An 11,391-nucleotide genomic window follows, 5' to 3' on the forward strand; every position below is an offset into this window, starting at 1 on the left:
GTTGGACCGCTCGGAGAGATGTTGGACCGCTTACGTCACAGAATGGGCGGAGCTTAATCTCATTTTCATGCTTTGATTTAAACAGTGACAGATCTAATGTTACATTACGTAATATAGAACAAAATACATGTATGTCAAAAAATACAAAATAAAACGAAAGGAATAACAAAACATTTATTGACAGAGTTCTCGGACAAAATGCGTTTTGTCGACTCTCGAACCAAACTGTCTGCCTTCGGCCTAATAGCCTCAGGCAGACAGTTTGGTTCTTGGGTCCGACAAAACGCATGTTGCCCTCGAACTCAGTCAATAAATGTATAATATTTCGATGTGGCCACACCACTCGAACAAAATAAAATAACACTCTATTTGTTCATTTTTTTTATTTTCTTTTTAATGGTTTGAATTTTATTTTGTTCATAGGATGTGGCCACAGAAAAAATTTGAATCAAAGACGAAAAAATGCTAAATTTTGACAAAAAGTGGCAAAGTTCACGTGTTCAGACGATTTCTGCACAAATATGACGTCATCAAATGAAAATTTTGGCGTGAACTATTCAAGTTTGATACCGAAGGATAATATTTCCGTAAATTATTTTATTCTTTCCCTCACTTTATTTTTCCTAAAATCATTAGGCCGATTTAGCACATTCGTGGATTTAGCTCTTTCCCAGAAGTAATGATTTTTAAAACTATATATCCACATTAAATTTGGGAACATTTGAAGAACCCTTTTTCTTTATAAAAATGTTCCCCAATTCAATGAATTAATTACAAAATAAATATCAAAATACTCAGTCCTCAAGCTTGAAAGTTTTTAAAGATTGAAAGCCTGAGAGTCTGAAAGCCTAAAAGTCTGAATCTCAAGATTCAATATAAATTGTATTTTGAAGGATTGAAAGTCAGTATATGATTTGCTTGTAAAACTCTCTAAAATAAAGGAGCACATTCAGTGACATATTATAGAAAGAGTAGGAGATTTTATAATTACCTAATTCCTTACAAATAAAGAATATCACTATAAAATCCTTATAATGAAGTTTTACTGTAGCAGGAATACATTGACCTTTAACCTGAAAAGTCAATAGAGGTGTTAAGATGTTCATGGACAACATAAAAATTGTACTGATCTTTGACCTGAAAATCAAAATATATGAAGTTTGTTCAATGAACCTATCCATGAAGTTTGATGGATATTAATTAAACAATTGTCCAATTAGAGAAAAAACTTAATAAGGTCATTTATTTACCTTTGTTTGACTTTGATGAGTATCTTATATTTTGAATATATTAGCAAGACACAATCTAATCTGAGTAAAGAGGAAGCCTGGAAAAGCTTTTATTGCCTTTGTATGAACAAATTAATTGATGTCATGCAGATATCTTAACCAAAATATCAGAACAATCTGATGACTCTTAAATAAAAAGTTCTCATTATACTAGTCAGAAACCATTAGTCTACCTGTCAAACAAAAAATTTGAATGTCAACTCAACAAAGTAAGTAGGGTTTCTTTTCTTCAAAAAGTAAAATTTTGATGGATTGGGTAAGTGTTTGTTACTTTATGCCTATAAAGAAAAATATATGCCCTCCACTTTGACTGTATGGATTACGGACTGTTAATATAATTGAATCAAACTTATTTCTTTCATGTCATTCTTAATGTCATAGTACCCATCATTCATAATATGTACAAGTCTCAATCCTAATAGATAAATCCACGTTTTGTTTTTATTTCACGTCACTTGGCGGCCATATTTGAGGGAAACTCAGAATACTCTGTCCATGTTAATTTATGGTGTATACCTTCATCATTTGACAAACCTCATTGGCTTTTTGTATTTTGATTGCCTAAATCAGAGCTTTTCATACATAGAAAGATGACAGAAAATGAATACAGTGAATTTATTGCAATAAAACCTGCATGTTTGATACATGAAAAGAATTTTTTTTTATTCATTTTTGACCTTCGGATTAACCCTGAATAGAGATACCATTTATTTTTTTGGCAAGTGTAAACTATATACTGCATGACTGAACATGGTTTGTATATTGAAATATGAAATGGTTTCTTTAATGCTTAAATCATTATACTCCTACGGTCCTAGTGAGAATTATGCTCAATCAACTTTGTGAAATATTCCCAACTTCCAATGCTTCTTATTTACATTTTTAAAAAAAAGGGACTCAAATAAAATTGTTTTTTTTTTCTCATTTATTTTACAAGGAATTACATGGTAACAGTGAATCTAATCATTTTTTTTAAACTGGTTAAAGTAATGTTTACAATTGTCTTAAAATGCTCAAATGCAAGTTTATTTCATAAACAAATACCTGAAGTGTATAGATTAAATGTACTTATAGATTCAATATATAGATTAACCCCTTATAAATAGTAAAATAAGGATATGGAAATAACGAACAGTATTCAATATCAACGTCCATTAAACAAATATACAAAACAAGAGCAGAGCAAACACGGACCTCCGAAACATCAGAGGTGGATCAGGTGCCATGGAGGAGTGAGCATCCCCTGCTGACCGGTCACACCCGCCGTGTGCTCATTGTCATAATCAGGAAATATCGGAAAAAATCCGTAGTCAATTCAGTGTATAAATAATGGACTTACAATTGGTATGAAAAACGTCAGTCAGCATTTCATTCAATGATAAATTGTATTTGCTGACAAGGTCATTGTATCGACCATAGAATTTACGAAATGATGACTTTAAACGAGACTGTTGATATTCTTGTTTCATCAACTTGCTTGTCAATAATTTACCTCGTTTAAGAAATTGTTCATACGTAGAGCATGCTCTTGCGTATCGAATCAACTGAGATATAAATACTCCGTATGCAGGTGATGAAGGTATATTGCTGCATAAGTAAGGGAAGTTGACGATAGAAAAGTTAAAGTCATCACGTTTATCATATAGCTTGGTTGTTAGATTACCATTTGTGTCTTTTTCAAGTAAAATATCCAAGTATGAAGCAGATGTGTTGGACTCTGTGGTATCTTTTATCTCAAGCTCACCAGGATATATCGTGTCGACGTAGGAATGGAAATTATCATTATTAATTGACAATACGTCGTCGATATATCTAAATGTCGAGTTGAAGGCCACAACAATCATTTCTTAAACCTGATTTTCTTGCCTATTCTCTCATGCATTACCTAATTTGAGTTGAGTATTCTCAAAATTATTGATTACATGAACAAACAAATTTAAGACAAAACCACAATATATATGCTGAATGCCCTGAAATGAAATGGTTACATATGTAAGATGTATAGCACATCATTTACAACTTTTAAGTCTACAAAATTTTAAGTTAACCTTATTATACAATAAGACTACTTTTTCAAAGTTATGAGAAATTCTCCTCAAAAAAATGTATTTATGCAAAGGGTACAATTTCAAAATACATTTTATATGAATCTCATAAAGAACATATCAAATCATTTTTTTGTGGTTGTTTTCCATTGGAACATCTGTTAAGAAACATTCTGTTTTGTCTTTTTTTTCGATACATAAAATGCGTCCAAAAATCATTTGGAAAAGTTGTGGTAAACCCTGATAGTCAGAATTTTAAGAGTTTCTAATGTGTGCCTTACTTAGAAATGTTTACATTGAAACAAAGATGAAACTCATAATTGAATTAATCAGCAAATATAAAGTCATCAGGTTTACACATGCTTTTCTAACACATCATGTACTTTTTTTTTCTACTAGTATGTCTTTGTTCACAAAAAATTGAAATCAACAGTAATTAGCATTCCATATTAAGAAATATGAACCCTAGCTATTAAAAATCTAAAAGTATATTTGTGCATCAATGCAATATGTTTAACAAAACAATCTCTTTCACTGTAATGAAAATTGTCTTCTTCATATAACATGCAGATGAAGAACTTCTTTGGATGATGTAATTTTCACATGTAGAAAAGAAACTAATTCAACTAAAACTAAAAGACAGTCATTAAAATTTTAAGAACATTAAAGGATGATATCAAGACCGAAGTCCAGGAATTGATAAAATGCTACAATTATCATCCAAAGATTTTTATGTTTGGATTTATTTTTTAATTCACAAGCAAATGATATGCTGCCATTTTATCTTTCAAACTTAAATTCAATACTTTTGAATTAAAAATTTCAAAATCTAAAGGAGTCAACCTATCAACATGTATTTATGACTGAAGGTATGTAAATCACCAGAGTTGCTGTAATGCACCATTTGAATAAAAGTCATATCCACATTCTTGACTTTTTTCCCTAAACCTTTTTTCAAAACATAAATTATTCCATCCAGTCTTTATCTACGCAGTGATAATAAAAATTTTACAGAATTCTAAGGTATTACATAGTAATAGTCATATAAACACCCTTGAACATTGTACATTTGATTAACATTTCAATCCTTTCCTAAGAATTTGCACCTAATTTTTATAAAGTCTATAAGTTATCACACAATGTTTAAGTTATTGCATTACAGGACTCAAATCAGTAATCTCAGTTAGTAACTAACTTTTACCCAGGAGTAAATGATCCAAAAAATCTATACAAATATCTTATTGATTCTTCATCTGTGTACTTATGATGTGAAATTTGTAAGTTACAAATTATTGTCAAAGAAGTCATCTCAACTAGAGCCGAGCTCGTTGCAAAGCAACGAGTAGGTCTTCCGTTGGAGCTGTGGACAGGAAGTACCGACCTTGGGTCAAGGTTACTGCACTTTCTTATGTAAACAACCTTTTCTTCTCATCATGAGCCTCCAGTGAATCTTAATTACAAAGTTATGCTTAAACATTTTTTCTCTCTTAGTAACCTTGGTTTGCCAGAAAGACACAATCTTCAATCATAAGTAGTCTATGTTTCAAGTAAGAGCCTCCAATGATTTTCACTTACTAGTTCATAACCTGGAAGAGAACAGATTTCTTTTGTCAGTGACCTTGATTTTAACAGAATAACCTTGGCTCTTTGTCAAGACAAACCCTCAATCTGAAACAACTTTTAGAAACTCATAACTCTGACAGATGTTTTACAACTTTTCTGTCATTGGCCCTGAATTTGTTAAAATGACCTTATTTAAGTCATCTGAAAACCGGCGGACTATAAGCAATTTGATCAAGTATGAACTTAAGCAAATATAGTCAGAATGAAAAAAATACTATTTTCTGAGTCAAAATCGTAAAAAAAAAATCTTTTTATCACAAGCAATCTCTGTGTCAGGTATGAGCTTACAGATATTCTCGATTACATATAAATGAATGCAACAAAACATTAATTCTTTCTCCAGTGATCTTGATTTTCCTGTAAAATTGCCTTGAATAAATACAATGATAAATCCGAGGATCATTTAAAATCTTTGTATCGAGTACAAGCTTCTGGTTTCTTTATGTCATAGTCTGGCCTTCTGGGAAAAACTTTCAGGGACAGACAGACTTATGGACAGTTAAACAGACCGTTTCATTCACGTCCCATCCCCACTACCCCCCAAAATACACAATCACTTTGCAAGGGAAAACTCTAGTCATGATTTGAAAAAAAAGGTAATCTTTTTTATATCAGTAAGCTTTCATAAATATTGTTTCTCATACTTGCACTGAAGTTCATAAGAATAATATTTCAAAACGACCTTTTTTTTAACTGACCGTTTTCTTCATTGTTTTCATTTTATATCCCCAAAGGTTGCCCACATAACGCAGTGATTAGAGAGACTGCTCTATAGTTGCGAGGTAAGGATCAGCTCCTTACGCCGAGGTTTCGAATCCCACTGTGGGACGTGGGGACCTGTTCTTCCGATGAGACCGTATACAACAAAGTCCTGTGTCGCTTTAGGTGCTGTCACAAAAAAGATCTCTCCCTGCTCAAAGGCCCTATTAAGTGCCGATTATAAGACAATTAATGTTTAACTATGGTGTCGGTTATGATTTCAACAGTTTAAATTAGGAAATAAAAGTGTAATTACATGATAAATTTCTAATATTCAGAACATGTAGCTGCAGATTGTTATATAAGTTCTTAAATTTTCGATTCCGTACATACAATGCAGGTTTATTACTACTTACATGTTCATTGTATAACCTACTTCTGATATTTTTAAAATCACGGAACAAAATTAAAATGTTTGCACACTATACTAATCATTTACAGGTTTTGATTAAATTATCACACATGTTGAGGATAGAAGGGCACATTTCATCATGTTTAGTATATTTCTTAGTTTGTCCTCAATGTCTAGTTAAACATTCAAATGTGTTTTGTTTTTCTAATAATTATAAGAAAGAAATATTACAGTTACCAAAAAAGTAACATGAAACCTACCTTTGCCTATTGCAACAAAATTTAATGACAACCGCAACGTAAATGTTATGTAACTCCATATGAGATATATACATGTACACTTATCATATTTGATTTTACCATCTATTTTAATTATCAACAACCTTAAACTTTACACTACGGACCTAGATAAATTTGGAGTATTTGAAAAATCCATTGTTTGGAAAAGAAGGGAATTTAAAGTTGACAATGTGAAAAAATACTTTGGGTTGCCTTAAGCATTTTTAAATGTATTTGAATGGTACGGTCAGATAATCAAACATCTAATTAAATAAATCTGAAGCACAATTTGACTTCATAATTAGATATATGTAACTGCCATGGATTAGTAGGCCTCCACCGTCGAACGGTTGGTATTTTGCAAATTATATATATATACTGACACGCAAAAGAAACGCCCCACTTTAGGGTGAAATAATTATGTAAAGTAAAAAAAATGGTATCTTTAAATTATGGATATCTTCAATTTGGTAAATATTAGTAATTTAACGATTGCACAATTTTCATACCATAACCGGAAGTCAAGTTTGAGTCTGGTTAACAGAAATCAAAAATTGAATGTATAACAAATATTTGGCAATATTATGGAGTTTTAAGGTTTGTACTGTTCATCTTAAGTAATGCAGCGATATTTCAAAAAATAAAATCTTTCGTTTCCCGTAACGATGCTTGAAAATCTTGAAAATAGCTTAAGTATGCATTTCCATTGCTGTAGCTGAAAAATCTAACAGTACGAGGGTCATTCAAAAAATACGTAGACAATGCTTCTCATTGTCATATGATTATTACAAGATTATAGATCAACACATTTCCGTAAACATAAACATTTATTTTGTCGAAGTGTGAAGTTTCATTCCATTTGATTAAACAGAACACAGTTTAGCCAAAATTAAAAGCAACATGTTTTGTTACCACGGAGCATGGTTAACCAATATTGTAACGTCAAAAACAACGCTGAGAAAGTTTGTCAAATGTATACACATTTTTGTTATTTCATACACGGTTTGTTGCGTCTTCTCCATTCAAAACACATTTCCACAATACTTAACACCTGGTTTGCTAACAATTGTACAAATATAGCTTGAATTAGAATGTTATTGTTCTCAAATTCTTTGATTTACCATGCAACTTTATTAATTCTGCAACATTGAAGCACACATCACGTTCAATGACGTTCCTAACTCTTTTGACAATATTTTTAAACTTTAACCTGTTTCTTTGCAGACAATCCATCGTCCGATTCACACTCGCCACCACTCAAAAATTGTATTTTCAACTTAATACAAATACACAGATTTTTTTTCATTAAGATCCTGATATATAAGGATTTTTTAAGCTTGTAGAAAAAGTTTCCCAAATGTAAAGTCTAATTTTATTCCTACTTGCTGCTCCATGACGTCCTCCAACGTCATGGTTTTTTCCCTTTTTTAATCAAATCCATATGTATTAAGAAGTTGATATCTTTTAAGCGGAACGAGATATTACATAACCTGATTTCATTCTAATTAATACAGCAGTACATTCTTTAAACATGTAAATTTTATTTCGTTTCAGCTTCATCTATTAGATGTATAGCTGTAAATACTATAAAGTAAAGTTAAAATAAGAAAATTACTCAATTTTGACGGTGCTCCGTGACCCCATTTTTGCTGTTCTAAATCCTTGGTAATTTTAATAAATATGAGGATACATTCTAATTTTCTTACTCAAATTATCTGAATCTGTTGTTGAAATATTTGTACCAAATTTGGATATAATATGACGTTAAATAAAAAAAATAGGACAAAAGTCTACGAACTTTTTGAATGACCCTCGTAAAGGAGATGGAGAGTTGATGATGCAAAAATACACTTCATTACGCCCCAAAGGTGTCTTATGTATTATATTGATAGATGATAGTCCTTGGACCGGAAGTCCAAGGGTTAGTACAATGCGCTAAGTTAAAGAAAATTCGACCTAATCATCTGAAAAAACAGACATTTAAAAATGGCGAAGAATAATTCCTTCGCTCAGATCTCGATATTTATAAACCTATTATATCATAGAAATAAAGTTGCTAATGTTGTTTAGGACAGTCTTGCACGCTGAAATTGAATGGCTGGGAGGGGGTGTTTTAAGTCATATGTAACTACGTATGGTTAAAAGATAAACATTTCACATTGTTATCCAATATCTGATGTTCTAAAAGTGACTTTAGCCTTGCTGTATTCTTTTTTTAAAAATTATTAGAAAAAAATTCAAACACTTGTAGATTACTGCTTGTTGCATTTCTTTTGCGTTTCAGTATAATTAAATGATAATCATATGCAATCTATCATTTAGTTGAATGTTGCCTATTGTTTTTCAGGCAATTTGTTCGGACTTTATTTTCACACACGAATTTCAATTTGGCGGATGACAAGGACCACACTTGCTTTTTGTCGACAGGGGTTGTTCACTACTCTACGGCACCAGATGTATCTCTGTTTTTAGAGGTCCAAGTTGGATTTGTTCATAATCTGTACTACTTTGAATAATTTGAAAAGATCCACCTTTATGTTTCATTCTTTATTTTTAACATTGTGCATAATGTGTTTTTTTTCAAATCAATTTCAACAGATTGTGTCCCTAACTACATACATACTCTACGTTGATGCCATGCTAAGTGTCAGCAGCCATTGTAAGGTATGAAAGTGTTCTCAATATTCTCGGATATTATGTTATTTTGCTTCCGGTTTGAGTTGATGAAGTAGAAAGATGATTTTCATCATTTTCTCCTATTTGCATGCGGTTCAAGTAGCGAAATAGAAGTCAGCATCACGTGCTTATTATCTATTTTACTGGAAATCATGAATTTAAAGACTCTTGATGGAACCATTAAAGTGAATTTATACTAAAATTCAACCATTTGGAAAATGATTGAATCAAGAACATTTTCTGTATCTACTCAAACTCAAAATGCTTTCAAGGTCATGCATGAGTTACGACTTCGTAACTTATTGTGAGACATCATACTCAGAGTTGATGGGAAGGATTTCACTGGTCATAAAGTAGTGTTGTGTGGGTGCAGTCCCTACCTCTGTGCTATGTTTACAAATGGAATGTTGGAATCAGAAAAAACACAAGTAGAAATACAGGGCCTGGAGTCCTGGGCAATGGGGGAGTTAATTGAATTCATGTACACCAGCGTGATCGAGATAAACGTCGACAATGTTCAAGGGATTCTACAAGGAGCCAGTTTACTCGGGTTACACCAACTGAGGAAGATGTGTGCCACATTTCTACAGTCTCAGCTTACTGCCTCCAACTGCCTCGGAATCCATGGACTTGCTGATATGTATATGTGTGGAGAACTAGAATCTGCTTCAAGACATTTCATTAATCAGAACTTCTTAGAGGTCATTCACTGTGAAGAATTCATGCAGTTATCATGTGACCGTCTTATTACTCTGCTCAAAAGTGACAACATTCGTGTGAACAATGAAAACCAAGTTATGGATGCAGTTAACAACTGGATTCAATGGGATCCCGATAACAGACATTCTGAAACTTGTCGTCTACTCCAACACGTCAAGTTACCTCTGTTAGGTATCTCTCATTTAGAAAATGTAGTTGTGCAATTAGAATGTTTGAAAAATTGCCCCAAGTGCCAGTTGTTGATTAGCAAAGCTATCACGACCCTGCACGATGACACCTCCCTACAGCTGATCCGACCGCGTGCCATGCCTATCAGTATCTATGTCCTCGGAGGCCGGAATAGCGCGGACTGTCAGTTACCCAGTACCGAGAGATACGATTTCCTTCTAGATCAGTGGACACATGTTAGTGATATGAACATAGCCCGCACAGCAGTAGGAGCATGCAGTATAGAAGGCATGCTGTATGCTGTGGGAGGGGAATGTGCCTTAGCTGACACTCAGGAGGACACGCTATACTTACGCTGCGTGGAGTGCTATGATCCAGTACTTAGACAGTGGGTCCCTAAACCCGACATGAAAGTAGCCAGGTCATTTGTGGCGGTGGCAGCAGTTGGGAAGTACTTGTATGCAATTGGTGGAGAGGATCGTGCCACTAGTTATAGCATAATGGAAAAATACGACATTAATTCCGAAACCTGGTCATTTGGTCCGAACATGAAGAGGAAACGGGCCGGGGCAGGGGTGTGTGTATGTGACGGCAGAATCTATGTAGCTGGAGGATATGACAAGACTCTACACATGGATCGAGCCAGCGTGGAATGTTATGACCCCAATACTGATGATTGGACATTCGTAACAGAGATGGAGAAAGCTAGATCTGGTCTGTCTGTGGTTGCCATTGACCACAACATCTACATGATAGGAGGGCGATACAAAACAGCTGATCAGTACTTTGATGTGGCAGAAAGGTATAACACTATCACTAACCAGTGGACCACACTATGGTCTATGAACCAGCCAAGAGCCTGGCCAGGAATCGCAGTGTATGATGGGAGAATTTATCTGATTGGAGGATTTGATGGCTCATACAGACTTCGAAGTGCTGAGGTGTATGACATTGATAGAGACAGGTGGTCATTTATCAGTAATATGCTGGTGGGGAGAGCAGGGTGTGGGGCAGCCATAGTGTGAGGGGAACACCCTCCCCTTCCCCCTCCCCATGATAAACAGAAGAGGTGCTGATAGCTTCCTAGTCTTGTGTTATTTATTGCGAGGATCTATTGTGATATTTTTATAAACACTTCCTGCACAAATGTTGTGATATATCATTTAGGCATTGGTAAAATCTTTTCTTATTCCTTCAAGGCTGTGATATAAAATTAGCAGGGAAAAAAATCGGGAAATTGTGTAGTAAATTACATAAGTACACAGGTAGTATAATCAGTGCTATTTATTGGCATACATATACAAGTATATAGTATCAAGTGCTAGTAGTTTCAGATTTACTCTAAGATATACAGTGTATTGTAACTTACTTGATTCAATCTGACATTTTTTGTCAGTTGCAGGTGCTTTGACATGAATTTTTATGTTATTCTCAGAAATTATCTATGATAGTCTTCCAAAGACTTTGGACAGACATAATTC

The 11,391-nt window shown here is 33.6% G+C and overlaps 1 protein-coding gene across 1 annotated transcript; it reads left to right on the top strand.

The window, feature by feature from the left end:
- The first annotated feature begins 9,053 nt into the window (after window positions 1–9,053).
- LOC134247785 (kelch-like ECH-associated protein 1B) lies at window positions 9,054–11,174 on the top strand. Its single transcript, XM_062730175.1, has one exon. The coding sequence runs from the start codon at window positions 9,412–9,414 to the stop codon at window positions 10,933–10,935; it is 1,524 nt and encodes a 507-aa protein (XP_062586159.1). The 5' UTR covers window positions 9,054–9,411; the 3' UTR covers window positions 10,936–11,174.
- Window positions 11,175–11,391: the final 217 nt, after the last annotated feature.

This window comes from Saccostrea cucullata, unplaced genomic scaffold (genome assembly GCF_032062105.1).
Source record: "Saccostrea cucullata isolate Sc308-1 unplaced genomic scaffold, CSIRO_AGI_Scuc_v1 ctg1889, whole genome shotgun sequence".
Lineage (NCBI taxonomy): Eukaryota > Metazoa > Mollusca > Bivalvia > Ostreida > Ostreidae > Saccostrea > Saccostrea cuccullata.

Coding starts and splice junctions, on each gene's coding strand:
- LOC134247785 (XM_062730175.1), top strand. CDS start 9,412: ATGTTTACAAATGGAATGTTGGAATCAGAAAAAACACAAGTAGAAATA.